The sequence below is a fragment of the Xiphophorus couchianus genome, chromosome 9, assembly GCF_001444195.1.
Source record: "Xiphophorus couchianus chromosome 9, X_couchianus-1.0, whole genome shotgun sequence".
Lineage (NCBI taxonomy): Eukaryota > Metazoa > Chordata > Actinopteri > Cyprinodontiformes > Poeciliidae > Xiphophorus > Xiphophorus couchianus.
The window spans coordinates 7597273-7615779 of NC_040236.1; the positions used below are offsets into that span (position 1 = coordinate 7597273).

Consider the following 18507-nt stretch of genomic DNA (forward strand, 5'->3'; position numbering starts at 1 on the left):
TCCTAACGTATTCCAGGAAGCATAATAGGTCACCTTTAATGTTCTCCTGTAAAATTGTTAGCCTGCATCAATTTTACACCACAGATCTCCAGGCAAAGATTTTCCTCTTTGTTTGGCTTGACTAGCATCACAGTATTGAGGTGACAGAACCAGGTTTTAGTTTAGTCCTGCAGTCCATCAGATTTCTCCTGAAATCCAACTTGAATCCTCAAAACCGATGCATTTACATGGTCTTTGGTAATGCGATTATAACGCACTCAAGGCAGCAAATTCATTTGTTTCTGTGTCACAGGGGGAAACTGGATTTCCCTTTCCAGGTTATGGGATTATAACAGTAATGTGATAAACGCTGCTATTTTTCACATGCTGAAAGCTCTTTAATTGTGGGTGTCAAAATACATTTGGATTATCTAAGTGTTGTTTGGAAATCTATGTGAATTTTCTAGATGATAATCAGACTTTTTTCTTTTAACACAAACATCATGCCTGATTTACTTAAGATGTTTTGTCTGTTGTTCTGGTTAAGGCCGACTACGATTAAGAAAAATCAGGGACCTAATAGTGATATTGTAGACATCAACTGAAGAATCCAGCATCCTCTATTTTCTGCTGGACTATCAATAGCCTTAATGTTTTGGCTGTTCATTACCATAGATGTTATATGAACTCTGGGCTTTTAATCATTTATTCAAGCAGTTTCCATGTTGGAGTAATGTGAAAGACACAGCTTCAATTACATGGGCTGATTTCCGCTATTATCATTGTAATGACTGATAACGGATGTTTACCAGTATTGTACATATTTCCCCACACTTTCAACAACTTGAAAAAGTGACCACACCACTGACATTGCTTCTCTGCTTCAGTTCAGCACTTCACAATCCTGTGCGTCACTGTGACATGACCAAACAAAGAACATATGAACAAACTCACCCAGAAACATGGCAACAAACGGGAACATCAGTTGTTAATATCAGCCTAGTTTCACTTTTTGGACCGATGCAAATAATACTATTATCGTGCAGCCCTACTTTGATTTGTTGCAGATTTTCTCAAATATATACTTTCACTTATATTAATCTGTAGATAAATGTGCCTTAGCAGGTTATAGAGAAATTGCACACTTTTAGTTGCCATCAATAAGCTTTTGGTGGGAACTTTTACCCCTCGCTTTGGCTAAAATTGGCAGAGTTCATTTAAAATTAGTTGGCTTCTTGACAGGGACATGAAAAATATATCCTTAGCCTGCTGCATCCATTCCAAAGCCAGTATTGATGTGTTTTCAGGATCATTGTCATCATTTAAAGCCAATTTTCCACTGTTAGTTAAAAGAAAATAGCTGAGGATGTTTAGGGACACCACAAAACCCAGTCAGGCCCAGGTCTGTCACACACTGGTAGATGCCTGAACATCAGTTTTACTGCTCATGGCCATCAACCTAATCTGACCCAGCCAGGTTGCATGTTAGTAGCAGATCTGAACATTGCTTCCTTCACCTTCCTGAAGTGCCACATGCTCTCTGTCAATCCTTTCAGGTTTCTTCCCTGGCAGCTCCCAAGGCTGCGACGCCTTCCTCCGTCACAAGATGACACTGTTATCTCCATCCATCCTGAAGAAATATGGCATTCCTTTTGACAGGGTGAGTGGCGCATACACGACATAAGCTGACATTTTATTGATCAGCATGATCAATTTGTTTATCTAGAAGCATTTGTGGCTTAATTCAGCCAGTAAGTTGCGTCAAAAGACAGGCACTTAAAGACGTATTGATTGGCAGCCTCTATTGATGGTCATTAATTCATTTTTGGCCTGGCTCTAGTGGTTGGCACAAGAGAATTAATTAAGTTTGAAATATCAAAATTAAGAGAGTGTCAGTAAAGTTATCTTTTCTCACCCTTTCCTGGGTCATCCATAAATTACAGAGGAGGTTGGGCTTGTTTCAAATGACTCAGCGTTGACGCAGCCATGAGTAAAGATCGTCATCGGTCCCTGTCACAAAAAATGAATTGCCATCTTTTCACCTTTCTGTTGCAGCACAAACCTCCACAGTGCAAAAATTAATGAGAAACTGAAGGGGGGGCACAGGGCAGACATCCAAAGTTCCCCACAGCCAGCATAAGACCCCCTCCACTTAACTTCTCCCAGCACTCCCCCCTGAGGACGTCATTATCACAGTGAACATGTTGCATTCTGCACACCTGCCGGTGAACTTTTCCCAATTCATGTGTAAAAATAAAACTCTCCTCTCTTCTTGCCGGAGTGAAGAGGGATTTGTTGGTTTGATATGTGAACCATTACTGTTAGCTGAGGAAGTTAATGTCTCGCTTTCAGCTTCCCTACCCATGCCTGTATATCCGTCTGGCTTGATGTGTCTCTTGATTGCAGGCAGGCAAGTTTCTCAAAGACGACGGGATTCGCAGTTGCACATGCAGGGCGTAGGTTTCAGGGCAATATGCAAAAAAAAAAAAAAAATTAAGATGTTCGCATATTCTTAAGCAATGTCAGAATAACACGGAGCTTGTAGGAAGATGTTAAACTCTGGGAGATGCAGCTAAGTTCGACTGGAGGAAGAAACATTTTTCAGGAGCCAAACTCCTTAATTGTCTCTAAAACTTTGACTGTTTTTCACTGAGATTGATAGGTAATAATCAAATGTTTTACACTTTTTGGTTATCTAAAAAATTTTAACCTTAAATTTTAACTGTTATAAATTATGGATTAGATAGTAATCACTAGCCAGTGACGACAATAGCCCAATTTTCTACTGATTGACCCAGCGAATGATAGATCAACTGCTCAAAACCCATTCTTTCCACACCTTTTAAATGCATAAAATTTAAATATTCCACTTTTTCTTTTTTATATCCGCAGAAAACTCTTTACCTGAGTGCATTTTTATAATTTCGTACATATCAAATAAAGCGTAGGAGAATATGTTTCAATGGAGAAATTGTAATGGTCCATCATTTGGTTCAAAAGTACCTCTTCTACAAGGAACTGGGAACACTTTGTAAAAAAATGTTTTAGCTATCAGTTATTTTGTTTCAACGGTTGTAACAAATAGCTTAAACAGTTGGATGGTAAAGGTCTGATCACTACTAATTTGCATAGATGTCCTTTCCAAGAATTTATTTGACTTCTACATTTGAACTGCATTTCGTTTCTTGTTTGTATTTTGTACCTCAACAGATAACTCAGAATGAAGGGGAGTTTATGATTACATTTCCATATGGCTACCATGCTGGCTTCAACCACGGCTTCAACTGTGCTGAGTCCACAAACTTTGCAACTCTACGTTGGGTCGACTATGGAAAGAACGCCGCACTGGTAAGATGAGACAGACCAGATATTTACTCTTTGAAGTTATGTTCAAAGTGTCTTTGTTCATGGGAGACTTTGTATTTTCAGAGTTTTGATAACAGTCATGTAATTGAAATTAAGGTTGACATGTTTAAGGAATAGGTTGACCCTTTGAATGCTCATGTCTTAATCAAAACACTTCTCTAGGCGAATGAAGATTTGAAATAAAATTGATTTTGATGTGATTCAGCAGTTTTCTTTCTTCTTAAAGGATAGAGACATGGATTACATCGATATATAAAAGTGGAGTCTAGTTCTCTGCTGCATACCATCTGTTCTTGACACCGACTGTACACTTGAATCCTTGCGCTGACGCAAACTGCCTCTTTGCCTGTGGGCTGTTGAGCATGAAATTGACAGGGCATGGGTAGGTTTGTGAAAGGGAGTCCAACTACAATGTCCTGTGGAATAAAGTCCCTCTGCACTCATCTCTTTTCTATACATTTCATTTTGCTGTTCACTCCTCCCTCTCTTTTCTCTTTGGATGTGTGTGTGTGTGTTTTTCCTCTCTGTCTTTCTCTCTACTTGGCTGCATGTCAGATTTATGAGGTGCCAGTTTGCAGAAGTACATCTCCCTCCCTTCCTACTCCTTCTCATTTCCAGCCTTCCTACTTTACCCATGTGACCGCTTGTAATTTAAGAACCAGTAGCCCAGGCTCCAGTGCTCAGGGGAGCATCTCCAGCTCACTTTGTCAGTTTGATCAAGAAGAGGGGTCTTTTCTGCTCTGCTAAACTAGGCTTACAAATTTACAGTGCAGCACATGGAGCCAGAGAAATGTTGAAATGCAGCCTGCGCAAAAGTCTCCCAGAAAGTTCAGTGTATTTCCATCCTAAAAAAAGTTGGTATCAATATTCTCATTAAGGTTCTTGTTGACAACATAGAATATTATGAGTAAATGGCTTTGACTACAGCAGGAAAGACATGCACAGCACTCAGTTGTTTTAAATGTGCTATATAAATAAACTTGAACTTTAAATAAGTGTTAGATTGTTAGATGTACAGAACTGTGTTCAGTTCGCCCACATTACTGAGTAGTAAAAACTGAGCCTCTCTTTCGCCCTTTCTCTGAATGCCTCCACCGTTTTCTCTTTGATTCAGCCAGTCATCCAACAACTTGTTTTGGCTGTCTTGGCCCCTCACCCTTTTATTTTATTTTTTTCAGACTGAGCCCTATTCTGTCAGCAGTGAACAGGACAGTGAGCGATGGGTCGCGGTATGAAATTTGTCACAGTTTTGGGTCTGCCAGCAAACCACAGAGAAGGGAAAAATGGGGAGCCAGACTGTGCTTCATGTCCCACTCTTATTAAATACAACCTCCTCAACTGCTGATCCATCTGCTTGACTTACTGAGAGAAGACACACACACACCTGCGGTCAAAGCGGGAATGCTGTCAGCAGTTTTCGCATGCTGCGTTTGCATGTACCTCTGTTCTTTAGGAGACAGTGCAGTTTTAATTAACTGTCCTCTCAACCTTCCAATCTGCACATTAGCCACCAACTATTGTATTTATTTATTTATTTATTTTTGGGGGGGAAATTTGACAGTTATTTCACTGCTTGTCCGATCAACATGAATGTACAGGTATAAATGGCATAAAAATAGCTTTTGTGGTTTCACCATAGTTTAAAACATCTTATTCAAAATTTTAAAATGTTCCTTATGTGTATAGGTTGCATAAGAAATAAAGACAAATAGCTTTACAAAAGTAATAACTGTAGGTTTTATAAACTGTGGAAGTTCATTAGTGAGATTGGTTGACAGCAGCGCAGCTGGTTAAAATAATCCTTAAGATTATGGTGGTCGTCTGTCGCATGCTGCCGAGTATAAACACTTTGTCTTCTGAGTTGGCTGGATTTTTAGTGAAAGCCTCTTTTCTGTTCATTTGGTGCTCGGTCACTGTTTGCTGCCGCTCCTCAAAGAAGTCATGGTAATTATTTTTCTTTCCTGTCTGAGAGAGGAGCTGAAATCATTCTCCAGAAGAAATTGCTGGCCTTTTTTCTTTGGAGAGTGAACCTCGGTTTATTAGCGAGTTTAGTTGCGAAGTTATCTTGGTCTGACAAGAATTTTTTTTTTCTGTCTTTCAGTTTTTCTTGAGATATGTTGGCAAAAACATTCATATAACTTGGAAGTTTTCTACTTGAACATTTTTGTCACTTTACAACCACAAACTATTATTTTGTGTTTTTTTATTAGAATTTTTTTTTTTGATAAACCAACAGAACTTACTTGATAGTAGTGAAGAGGAATAAAAATGACACATTGGCTTTGAAAGGATTTTACAAGATAAAAGATATGGCATTCATATGGGGTCCCACAGGGAATTGTAGTGGCCTGGTTCCTCTTCACCCTCTGCACTGCAGACTTCCATCAACTCCCCATTCTGCCATCTGCAAAAATTCTCAGATGACTGACATAGTCAGCCTCATCTCAGGCAAGGTTGACTGGTGGACTAGTGTGAGCAGAACTATAGTTCCTTGAGGAAAACCAAGGAACTAGTGGTGGATTTCCACCAGACTGATGAACATCCATGGAGCTGACATTGAAAAACGTACAGATTTACACTGTATGCTTCTCTACTTGGCTGTCCACTTCGCCAGCAGACCAGAGATGTTTTAATCAGATTTACACTGCATGGACTTCTGCCATGCTGGGAACCTCAGAGGTGCTCAGAGAGGCATACATGGGAAATGAGAGATTGTGCTATAAAGCCATTGATTAAAAAGGATCAGTGGTATCATACAAAATACAGTAGTTCTCAACTTCCAAAATTAATCTTTTACAGACGTCACTGCCACTCTGTCTGCCTTGACCAATGCACTACTCCTACTTGAGAGAGAAAACTTGATTTTTGAATTAAATCGGCATTTTGTATGTATACAGGATCATCATAAATGATGCAAACTGACAGCCCATATCAATAAATATATCCATATACTGTTGCTAGTATTTTGTGAAAATGTATTCTGTTGTTGTGCTCATGTATTTTACTGTTGGAGTGGTGGGATCTTTAAAGATTGTAAAATGTAGAACTATTGGAGTAAAGCAAGACAGCTTGAAAATGAATGTCACTTTTTATATTTGTAAAAGCATTTACAACTTTCTACTATTTCACTGCTCCACTTTGTGTTGGTCATAATACCCAGTGAAATAGATATATGTTTGTGACTGTAGTATCACATATGGAAAAAAAATCAAAACCTGTGAATACTTTTTCAGTTTATTAGTATGAGGTCCTCCTTTATATAATACCGAATTAGATAATCTTAGTTTTGTGGTCTCAGTGGGTCACAACAGACAAATCAGAGTTTATTGCGTATCATTGAGTTCAAGGGTCCATTAAAAGGCCTCAGGCTTCCTGTTTACTTTTGAGTAAACAATTAAGCTCCATTAGGAGTCAAGTGGTTTATTGACTGTCTGCCTCGGCACGTTTGTAATCTCAAGTCTTGGGCATCTTGAAATGTGTTTAGTACTTATTAGACAATGAAATGTATTTTTCTTGGGCTTTGAAAATACTGGCACTGGCTGTTAACTTTAAACCGTTTTATAAAAATAACAACTTGCTGTACACAAAGACAAGTAGCACATTTTGGTACACTTCTTTGAATTTTTCATGATGGCTACAGTCAGATGCACTAATCCCTCACAGCACCCCCCGCCCCTTTCCAATCCTGCGCTCTCCACCCAATACCATATTTTAATGTTTCCGCCTGTCAAGTGGTGCCAAGATGAGATGTTGGCTGGATATTGTTTTGCTGTGGCTGTTTGAGCTGTTGTGTTTTCCCATAATTGAACATAAGGCTCTGAGTACAGCTCAAAGACTGATGGGGGGCCAGAATGTAATACAGCAAGCAAAGCAAAAAAGAAAACATTTCACCCCCTCCCTCCATCTATCCTACCCTCATTTTTGTTTGTTGAATAACTGCTGTTTTTATTTCACGTCTTTCTGGACTTTTCTTCTTTTTTTTCTGCGGTTTTGTTTTGTAATTTCTGTGCTTTTGCTACATTACAGAGCTGCTGCCTACTTCACTCAGCAGAATGATTCACAGAGTTCAGTGTTGTCATTGACGGATGTGGAGACATTTTGAAGTGTGAACAGATGCGTCTGTCACACTTTTTCTTTCCATTGAAGTACAGTGCCTTACAAACATATTCATATCTTGTAACAAAATCCTCGAATAAACGGGAAATGTACACGCTCAAGTGAGTCCTTTTACTTCTTTTTATACGAATTTGATAATAAGCATGACCATCAAACAATGCTAGAAAAACGATTTCATTAATGAAAAGAAAGAGGGGACACCTCAGCGCATTGAAGCGGCTACTAGCTGCCCGCTACATTTAATCATCAATTGTTTTCCTGAAATCATAGTATTTTACCCGTCATTCTTTAATTTTTTACAAGTACACCATGAAACAGTCAAATCTAAGACCATAACCCAGCCTATAAATCAAAAGAAAAAGAAATAGTTCATCAATAATAATAGTCCATCAAAAAAGTCCATAATTAGGCAATCCAAAAAAAATAAAGTTCCGTTTGCGCAAAAAAAAAACCAACGCTGGGGCCCAAAAATATTAATCCGTCTTCGTGCACCAAAAATACAAGAAAGAAAGAAAGAAAAATAAAATTGGAAGGGTCTCACCGGGTCGGCGTTTGTGTACCCGGGCGGTTCCCTTCGTCAGGCCTGGATCGCGAGCGCCTCGGGTCCGGTCAACGCTACGTGTGGCTCTACCTTGCCTCCAGAAGACTTTTGACCCCTTTGTGAATTGCTCTGGCCACGCTTTTAGTCCAGCAGTCAGTTCTCTCCGGGCTAATCTTGCCAGCTCCTCGGACCGTCGCTCGGCGTCTCTTCCAGCGTGTTGCCCCACCCCTTTCTCCTCCTTGTCGAGTGTCCTCCGTTCCTTTTTATAAGTTCCGGTAAAAGTTGTGACCCAGATATATTTTTACTAAGTGGACTTTCACAAATAATATACATACATACAAGACATCCTTGTATACATATCAATACAACAAAAATTATGTGTATTTTATTAACCTATATTTTATTCTCGGAGGTTACATTTTTTTTTTTTTTTTTTTTTTTTTTGCTTGGGATACCTTATTTCATTGTGATGTCACAATCTCATAAACCTTTTTACATTGTGTCATGTTGCACTCTCAATTCTCAATATAATTAAGTAGTGGTGCATAATTGGAAGGGTAACAGAAAAGGATACAAGGTTTTCAAAAACTCTCATGCATTGGTATTCAACCCCCATAAGTCTGGTACCCCTAGTTAAGTTACAGTGCAATCAATTGCTTTTACAAGTTTGAAATTTGCAAATGGGAGTCCATCTCAAGGTAATAAATGTTTTAAAAATAATCCAAACAACATCATGAACACCAAAAAAAATGCCAGACAAGTGAAAGAGAAAGTATCAGAGAAGACGGGGTGAAATTTTAAAGCAACATTTCTAGTTTTCAACATGTTGTTCTATCTTCTCAAAATGAATATAAGAGGACGGCACAAGTACAAACCTACCAGGACATGGCCAACTGACATGTGGGGCAAGGAGAGCATTAATCAGAAGAAACTCATTGTAACTTTGAAGCAGCTGTGGAGATTTACAGCGCAGGTGGGAGAGTCTGTTGACGGGACAAGCATTAGTCATTCCAGAACTGGCCTTAATGGAAGAGTGGCAAGACAAAAGCTTGAACAAGGCCAGTTTACCAAAGTTATTCAAGGGACACCGCAAATATGTGAAGGACCAGAGATGAGATTCTGCCTCATCTCTGGTCAGATGATACTGGCATGTTTTTCTGGACACAATTTTAGCAAAATACATGGGAGTCCTAGAAGATAACTTGTTAGAAGGTGAAAAAGACTTGATTTTTGGCAGAGTCCCAATCTATTTTGAAATCAATAAATTGGGACTATCTGGATACCTGGACTGAAAATTTATGTCCAGATGCTCTCTTCCAATTCTGATAAATAAAAAAGATTGAAGTTGGTGGTTGGAATGTGACAAAATGTGAAAGTTCAAGAGGTGTGAATACTTTTACAAGGCACTGCATGTTTACTGATTTACCATCCTGATATTTTAAATCCCATATGCAGTGTCTTTTTGACCTTTAAAACGATAAATTGCTCTCAGAAATCATTCTGACTATAAATCTGTTAATTCTGCGTGATTAAAGCTTGGATATTGCCTTTCTAGGCTCAAGGCAAGATGCATCAATTGCACCATAATTAATCTGATGGAAAGAGAGAAAAGAAGAGTTCTGCATAATTTGTGCCCCAACACATTTATTATCTTGCTGCTCTGGGATTTCAGTCAAACATCTGTAGTTTGACTGAAAACACCAGAGTGGCATTTATTCACAGGTTAGGAGCTTTTTAAACATTTATTACAGAGAGTTTGCATCATTTTTTACCTGCAGCATTTGTCTGCTCTAACAAAGTTCTCTCTGTGCATTTGTTTTCATTTTTGTCTTGTTTTTGTTTTTTCCCTGCAGTGTTCCTGCCGGAAGGACATGGTGAAAATCTCAATGGATGTGTTTGTTCGCTGCCTGCAACCGAGTCGCTACGAGCTATGGAAACAAGGCAAAGACATCACAGTGCTGGATCATCTGAAGGCTACAGAGTTGTCCAGTCCTGAACTGGAGAGCTGGAGGCAGCACAGGATCACCTACCGGCAAAACCTGCTGCAGAAGTAAGACCAAATGACCAAAATGTATCTTTTATGAGACTTTCTATACAAAGATCTGCTTATTATTACCCAATATTTATAATTACCTGTGTTCTCTGCACATCAGAGCAATGCACAAGATGAAGCAGGTTCGGCGCCTTAAGCTTGAGGAGGTGAAGGTGCTGGCGGAAGAGGGAATTGAGCTGAATGCAGCTGAGTATCAGCGTCAGGTGGAGGAGCGCGAGGCTCAGCGCAAACAGGAAAGGGAAGAGCGTTTAGCCAGGGAAGCCATGTTGGCATTGGAGGCCATGGAACGTGAGGAACAGAAGGCTGCCGAGGCCGCTGCAAAGGCAGCAGACAGTCCTGTGAAAGCATTGCACACCCCATTAGCAGAAGGTTAGATGAGACTATTATATTCCAAACTAGAATTATAATAAAAATGATTTCATTAAAACCAACAGTGGTTTTAAATCCCCAACATTACCTTAACCATGCACCTTTCTTAATTGTCTTTGTTAGAGCAAGAACTTGATATCAAGCCACCAAACTTCATGGAGGACATTGAGAAGAAGAAGCTGAAAAAGCAGAAGAGGATGTCAAACATTCAAGGGCCTATATCTGGATTTGAAGAAGCATTTGAGCAGTTTGCTAAATCTGCCAATAGGAACGTGGATATAACGTCGGTTAAGAACGAAGACATGAGCATGGAAATAAACACTGCTCAGGTAAAAACAGTCATGCATAAAACTGTAATGTCTAAATACACATATTGATTTTGCATTATCTTAAAGGCAGTAATTACGACTTAATTAAGATGAAATGATACACAAAAGTCATTGTTCAGTGTGTTCCCTATGAAATGCAATTTCTTGGTTTGTTTTCAAGTCTTTTTAATGGAAAATAACCACTTACAGAAACAAGGACAAACTATTGTGATACTTGATAAAAAAATTTGGTCCTGTTTACAGTAAAAAACTTGTTCTAGTGAATACAGTTTAGAAACCTTTTTTTTTCCCTTTTTAACTTCGACTTAAAATACAAAACAAGAGGCACTGCTCGACTGAATAACTTCACCTGATATGAAAATTCATGCTGCAATTTTCTTTAACTTGTATATAGTTTTTTAACCGTAGCTGGCTGGCTAAGCTGGAGGTATAGTGATTCATGCTAGGCTGAGGCTGGATATCAAGGACAGATGAAACAAGTTATCAAACAGCTTGCTATAAACATACTATTATATGACCATCTGGTTTGCCTTATTCCACTACTGCAACTTCAATGTTAATCCAAACCGTGGATTGCTCATTACTAATTAAAAAGAGTAAGGTCTTCAGTCTCCTGAAGGTCATCATCACCAACCATTCTTACCATTCTTGTTTGGTCTGGAATGCTTTAGATGGTAGTTTAATTTGTTTATTTCTGACAAAAGGCAATCCGAACACCTGTACATATCCTGCTTTGGACTGTATTTTTCATCTGACATGGTTGAGGACAAATACTAGTAGTATCAAAATAATTGTAGGCTTACTCGCTAACAAAGAAATTTATTACAAGAAAGGAATCCTGGAACAACCTTTGAATAAGTAGATTTTAAAAAAAATATTTTTTATACACCAGTGGCCTTTATTTAGCAGTGACTTGGCAGGAAATGGAATAGCGAGAGGAAAGACGTGCAGCAAATGACCCAGGGCAACTGTGTTGTTAAATTCAACAATACTGAAAACTTAAAGAATGTGTTATTATTATTACTTTAGCAGCTGACCTTCACTAAGATGAAAATGCCAAAGGAGGTGAAGAAAAGTCGGCGCCATCCTCTTAGTAAACCACCCATGCGCTCGCCTCTGTCCATCGTCAAACAAGACCCGACCACTGAGAGAGGTGTGTGATTTTTTTCTTTCTTTCTTCTGTGCTGTCGGAAGATTGCACAGATGAAATAAGGGACTATTTACGTAAACAGATGGTTTAGAGATGAGGATGGAGCATTGCATTTTAATCTAAATTTGAACAGGGTGAAAATACGATGAACTTCACATAAATCTTAACTACAGCTACAAAAGGCTAAGTGAATACTTTTTTCAGGTCATACAAACAGTTAAAGAAACGGTTAAAAAGAAGCAGACTTGTTATAAATTTATGCTACCTATAAATTGCCATTTAAAATTTGGTCTTAAAGGGATCTTATAAAAAAGCTGCAATAAAATAACATTCAGATTTGGAAAAATTACTTATGACCTAAAACAAACATAATTTTTCCATCCCTCCTGTTATTCATCCCTGTAGTAATTATCTCCATCAAAGTGCTCAAAGTGAAGACAACACCATTTTTATTTGTTTTATTGATCTGAGGAAAGAAAAACAAGCTGGACTAAAGTTCCCTGTTGGAATAAATGAAATCAAGATGGCAAGGCTTCTTTTTCCTGCTCTCCCCCATTTTTTTTCCTTTTCATTTTCTGACTGACACTTATTGATCCAGGGATCATGACTTCCAATTACCTGCTTTCAAAGTCACTTTAACTTGTGTGGCCGGGGACTACACTCAGTCTGTCCTTCAGAGGGCTGGATGTTGGGAAAGAATGAGGAGGAGGAGCAGTCTTGGGAAAATAGACAACAGTTTAAGGGGAAATCTTGTGAAAAGATCTGCCTGACTTCTGTCCAAGCCCAATAAAACAAAGTGGATCAGTAGCTCAAGGGCTACGCCGCGATATTGATTCTGACCCAGAGTGGCAAATTATTGATGCTTGTGCTGTTTGTGTTCATCACCAATTATATAAGGACTGACTACAGTGTTGCCTTCGAGCTTATTGCTGTTTCTTTTCAAGACTTCCCTCCAGATATCCTTTAAAAATGCTTTATAAGTAGTTTTAAAAAATGGGTCTTTGCACAGTTGGGACTGTCAAAAATAGGCGAGACCATCCTTTTGTTTCCATGCATAATATGATAAAAAAATATAAAGTATAAACACTTTGGAGAAAAAGACAAAAAGCAGATACTAACATAGTTTTATGAATGTAATTTCAAATGGTAAAAATTATTCTTGCTTTAAAAGGGTATTTATTTAAATATACGGGCATATATTTAAATATATGGAGGCAGTCAAAACAGATAAGGAGCTGGCCTTAGTAAGGGGAGGTGTCCACAGATGGTCTAAGTGTGTGAAAGGTATAAGATTATGCACTTTCTTTGTGCACACATGATGGGGAAGCTGACATCATTATTTACCCAAGACAGTCTGGCAACATAACTAACCAATGAAGCAATTCTGTATGGTGGAAAACTCCAGAAAACAGCATGAGGAAGGAGGAAAGTCCAATTGTAATCTTCAGGCAGGAAGTCAAGTAAAGATCAAAATGGACAACAAACCCTACAATAGAAGAAGACCCGGGGCCATCATTAGGCTGAAAACTTTGCCTTGTGAGAAGGATTCAACCCCTGAGCTCCCAACGCTGTGGCTCCAGATCAGACAACCCTTATCAGATGATGCTCAAAGCTCGACATCAAAAGCAAAAAAACGTGGTCAGTGAGAAACTAGCTATCCACTCAGAGGGAAAAAAGACTTTACGCAGCCTGCCGGCTGTCCAAGAAACTATCAAATAATTTTCCAGAAGATCTGATTTGTCTAGAGTAGGGAAGCCATTCTATCTCTCGAAGCCTCCACTTAGAATCCTTCAGTTTCAGAGTTGGGGAAAGTCAGGTTTGATTAAATTGATTTAGTTTTGTTTTTTTTATCTGAATATTCTAGGCTGCTGAATTAAGCTGTTCTGACCCTTGCAAAGCATTACTAATTAAAGTACCATATAAAGTCTTGGCATAGTTGTGGGCCTTCAATTATTTAAGTCACCTTTAATCCTAAGTTTTACAATGGCAGTAAAATTGCCTTGGTGCCTGGTTCGTAAATCTATGGAAGGTTTTTAAAGGTTGCCTTAAGCCTAAAATTAGTAAAACAACACATTGGGGCTTCATATGAGTCATTAAGTAGTACCTGGCTCAGAGTCAAGTACAAGCTGCAAAATAGAGAGTGAACGACTGCTATTGAGTGTGGTCTGTGAATCCTAGTTAACTGTTTACTCAGTCACATTAATTTATGAAAGGAAGAGGAGTTGGATGGAGAGCTAGTTGAGTGTTTACCTCTCAGAGTGGGAAGTTAGTTGGGAAGAAGCTTAACGCATCAGATGACAAAACAGTGATTTAATGAATAATATGGGTTTTTACTCATGCTTTTTTGTGTCTTTGTCCACAGAGCTGTCCTCTCAAATGCCAATGGATAGCAGCATGAAGAAACAGGAACATTTATGGCGGAATCACTCCCCGAACTTTTTGGCTGAGAAGTCTTTCAATGCTGCCGTGGCTGGACTTGAACCATACTGTGCTGTCTGTTCACTTTTCTGTTCTTACGTGAAGGTAGAAACACGCACTGCTGCATACACACCTTTTTGTAGGACACACGTGATTACTCAGAAATTTAATATCTCATTTCCCCTCCATTCAAGCCAAACAGAGATGTTATCAGTTTGAGCCCTGAAACCTCCCTACCTCGACATGGTATTTCAACTCGACCACTGGTCCCAGAGATGTGCTTCAGTGTAGGAGCAGTCAACACAGAACCACCACCCACAAATTACCACATCGGGGAAGATGGAACCAGTCTTTTGATCAAGTGTAAATGTTGCGCCATGCAAGTTCATGCCAGTAAGTACTAAGCTAATTAATAAACAGTATAATAGGCAATTATAAGTATGTTAGAATACCATGAAAGGAGCTTCTTTCACCCTAACAAGCTAATATGATTTAGGATTTGAATGAAATACTGTTTACATTTTTCAGATCCTTAATTTTTGTGCCTTAATAAATCATATAAACATTCAAACTGAGTTATGTTTAGTTAGATAAAACTAGTTATTAAATTATTATTGATTATTACAATCAAAACATTTCTGTTATATTTTTCATAACCAGTCACAAGAAAGTGTAATTTGAAAAAGGTTTGGGTTGAAGACAGAAACTCAAGCTGTTTAAGTAAACATTATGCAGGTGACTGCATGTTCAGAATGCACTGAAGTTGTGTGACCTACAGTACAGACCAAAAGTTTGGACACACCTTCTCATTGAATTCAATGAGAAAGTGATGTCCAAACTTTTGGTCTGTACTGTATGTAGAAAAGTACTTGGATTTACATGCTGGAATCATAAAAATATCATGTTAAATTGAGTTATCAATACCTCATGTCAGTCAGTATGATAAATGCATTTTATAAGCAGTCATATTTATTTTTCATAATTTAAGTTTTGATTAAAAAATATATTTGTAATATAATTCTGTAAAATAATTTTGTATTTAACTTCCTGAAACTATTAGCTTTGGGACTGTTAAAAAATAGGTATTTTTGTACTGATTGTGGTTAATTAAAATAATATTGCAATAAAGCTTTCTGTCCAAGGAGAAGGAAAGGTTGTTTGCTACCTCTTTGTATTACATTCTGTCACCGTAACTGTAAATGTGCTAATTAAAAATTAATACTCATTGTGTAGTCATACATATTTTAAAAAATCTCCTTCTAGTATGGAAAAAAATAGGTTTCAAATGAATAATGTGAGTTTCTTGAAATCCTGATGGACTGTGTTTTGTACCAACCCAAACTAACAAACTCATAAATCACATCACTAACACATTTACACAAAGTCCACAACACACATTAACCCTCCTGGGTTCTTATTATCCCTAAACCTGGAACACACCTTCAAGGCCAGTTCGTTAGTCATCCTGGGAAGAGCTGCTGAAACAGCGCTGCTATTGATAGGAAGACATGAAGCAGAAAGAGCTCCCGTCAAAAATGCCAGTTGTGCATTCCCATACTTTTTGTTCCTCAGTGTTCTGGGCTGAACATTCAACTAAAAATCATTTAAACATGTCCTGGTGTTGTATAAATCTGCTGGTCTGTTTGCTGGTAACCTCAAATTGGGGATTGGAGTGAGAAAATTGGGCTATTTATTAACAAGAAAAACGATTGCTTAGCAAGGAGGTTTGGTGTTCAAATGTGTAATAGCAGAGAATAGAAGGAAAGGTGGCCTTTAGACTACTCTGTGTTGTACACACCCACGGATACAACATTCAAGATATGTCTTAAGGGAACTGGTTAAAATAATCATCATCTCCTCTCTTATAGGTTGTTACGGTTTGAAGCCAGAGTCTGTCAGGAATTCCTGGACCTGCGCCAGGTGTACAGCAGAGGCCTGGGTAGTGGTGAGTAAACACTTAGCTGATGTTCACACACAGATGGAGAATAATGGCTAATTTACTTCACTAATGTGTTAAGTCATCATGCATGTTCAAGAAATATCCAGAGAAGTGTGAGGTGTTTTAAACGAATTAGGGCTTTTCAGCTCAAACCTTTGATTTTAAAGACTGTATCTGTTGTTCTAGGAATGCTGCCTCTGCAACCTGCGTGGAGGAGCATTGAAGAGGACAACAGACAACAGGTGAGTGCTTGAAGACCTTTTGTAAGTTTATATATTTAAAATGTTAAACTAATCAGAAAGATGGAGGTATAGCAAAAGAATCTGACATTTTGTCCTTAGAAGATCCAGTTTTTTTTGTTTAAAATTTTCTTTCCTGTCTGATTTGATCTTCAGATGGGCCCACGTCATCTGTGCCATCGGTGTGCCAGAAGCTCGCTTTGTCAACGCTATCGACAGGGAGCCGGTGGATGTCAGTGCTGTCCCAGAAACCCGCAAGAGTTTGGTAAGTGCAGATGGAGACAAATACGAGGTCTGCACAAGTTTCATACCATAGTTTATTATTAAACAGGCAGAGTTCAGCTTTCTTTATATTACCAGCCATCTCTGGGGAAAGTAAAAACTTTTCTGTATTGATGCTCGCCATGATGATTTTCCTGTACGCTTATAAAGTCTCCAGGGCCTCCTGCGCTCCTCCAGTCTTTTCCTACTCTGAAGCGGATTGCTTTCTTTCCTGTTCATTGCCTGTGTGTCTGTCACTTTCTCTGTTGCCCTGCTTCCTTTCCTGGTGGATTGATAGATTGCAGTTTTTTTTTTTGAGAAGTGGGGTAAAACAGACATGCTGAGGGGAATGGCTGAATAATCAGCTGTCATTTCTCACTGCGCCAAATGAACTGCATCGATCCCGTGGGTTGAAGGCAATTTCCCCATTGCTGCCGCATCTTTAAACACAACTTATTTTGTTCTTTCCTTTCACTGCTTTTGTTTTATTACAGTCCCTCTTTTGCAGTCTCTGCTCTGTGGCGAGTGATCGGAGCGCTTGCTGCTACATTATCACAAACGCACAAATAATGTCACCTCTCAGCCTCCTCTTCTCTCTGAATAATCTATCAAAGACAAGCTGGGTGACATTTGCATCGATGCGCTGTCAGAGAAGGTTTCTTCCGTCTCTACTTAAAAAGCTTTGAGAAGAAGCTGTGCGCTCTAATGATTCGGATGACTGGTCTGATCAAATGTGAGCACGCACCCATGGAACCAGTTTATATCGCGCTGTGTTCTCCTGTCACCGTGTCACCCTTCTACTCTTAAACATTTGCCTCTCAGGAAATTTGTCATTGTTATGTTGGATTTTATAGGCCATCGTTGGATGGCAAAAATCCTAAAAAGATGTGATTTTGGCCAATATTTGATGACATTTCTCACATTCTACAGTAGTGTATTTATAGTTAAGAAGTTGTAAATCATAATCAACAAATCATAATTTTGTTTCAGCTGCAAAATCCAGAACTATGAAAGAAAAATTAACATCAACTTATCGTTATATTAATTATTCCTTTAATTAGTTCAACCTAAAAGGACTTTCAATTTAGCAGTGGCATGTTGGTAAAAACTGGGTAAATCAACAGGCAAGTTTAGATCATGCAAGATTTGGCATAAGCTGTTTATATCATATTTATGTTCACCTTTACTTTTACAATACTAATTAAGTTTCCAGATCTGTAGAGATTTTGAAGATGAAAATGGAAAATATATATTAATAAAGGCAAAACTGATGTAAATATTGATTTATTATTCATTCTGACAATGACAAATGTCAGAAACACCTTCAAGCTGATGCAGGAATATATTTTCATTATAAAAAGAGCCGTTCCAAATGGTTAGGATGAAAACTGTAATAAAGTTCTGTGTCTTAACCAGCATTGAAGCGTGACATAAAGTCTTGACGCTGGAACCCTTTGGGATTGCTGAAGGTCATATGTAAATAAATGTATGCCTTTGCCAAATAATAAGATTTCAGTGGAGCAAAGGGCCTTTTTTGCAGTAATTGTGGATTATCTTTCCCAACAAAACTATGATGGGGGGGAAAATTATATAGGTTTATAGTTTATAATTTATATACACCAATTACATCACATCTTGACAAAGTTGTTAGTAGTGTTACTATCAGATCCTGGTAGTCCAGTTGGCAAAGTAGTTGGCATGCTTCCCATGGGGATTTTTTTTCTCGAGACATAACTTACAAAAAACT

The 18507-nt window shown here is 38.4% G+C and overlaps 1 protein-coding gene across 2 annotated transcripts in view; it reads left to right on the forward strand.

Annotated features, from left to right (window-relative positions):
- Positions 1-18507, forward strand: part of kdm4b (lysine (K)-specific demethylase 4B) — a 52910-nt gene that overhangs the window by 23679 nt on the left and 10724 nt on the right. The window contains exons 7-17 of one of the 2 annotated variants that reach the window (XM_028027903.1): positions 1536-1639; positions 3190-3327; positions 9856-10052; positions 10156-10424; positions 10548-10753; positions 11783-11906; positions 14266-14426; positions 14516-14714; positions 16190-16266; positions 16447-16502; positions 16656-16764. In XM_028027903.1, the coding sequence (XP_027883704.1) occupies positions 1536-1639; positions 3190-3327; positions 9856-10052; positions 10156-10424; positions 10548-10753; positions 11783-11906; positions 14266-14426; positions 14516-14714; positions 16190-16266; positions 16447-16502; positions 16656-16764 (1640 nt within the window). The remainder of the gene's footprint in view (positions 1-1535; positions 1640-3189; positions 3328-9855; positions 10053-10155; positions 10425-10547; positions 10754-11782; positions 11907-14265; positions 14427-14515; positions 14715-16189; positions 16267-16446; positions 16503-16655; positions 16765-18507) is intronic. The other variant, XM_028027904.1, reaches the window with a different exon arrangement.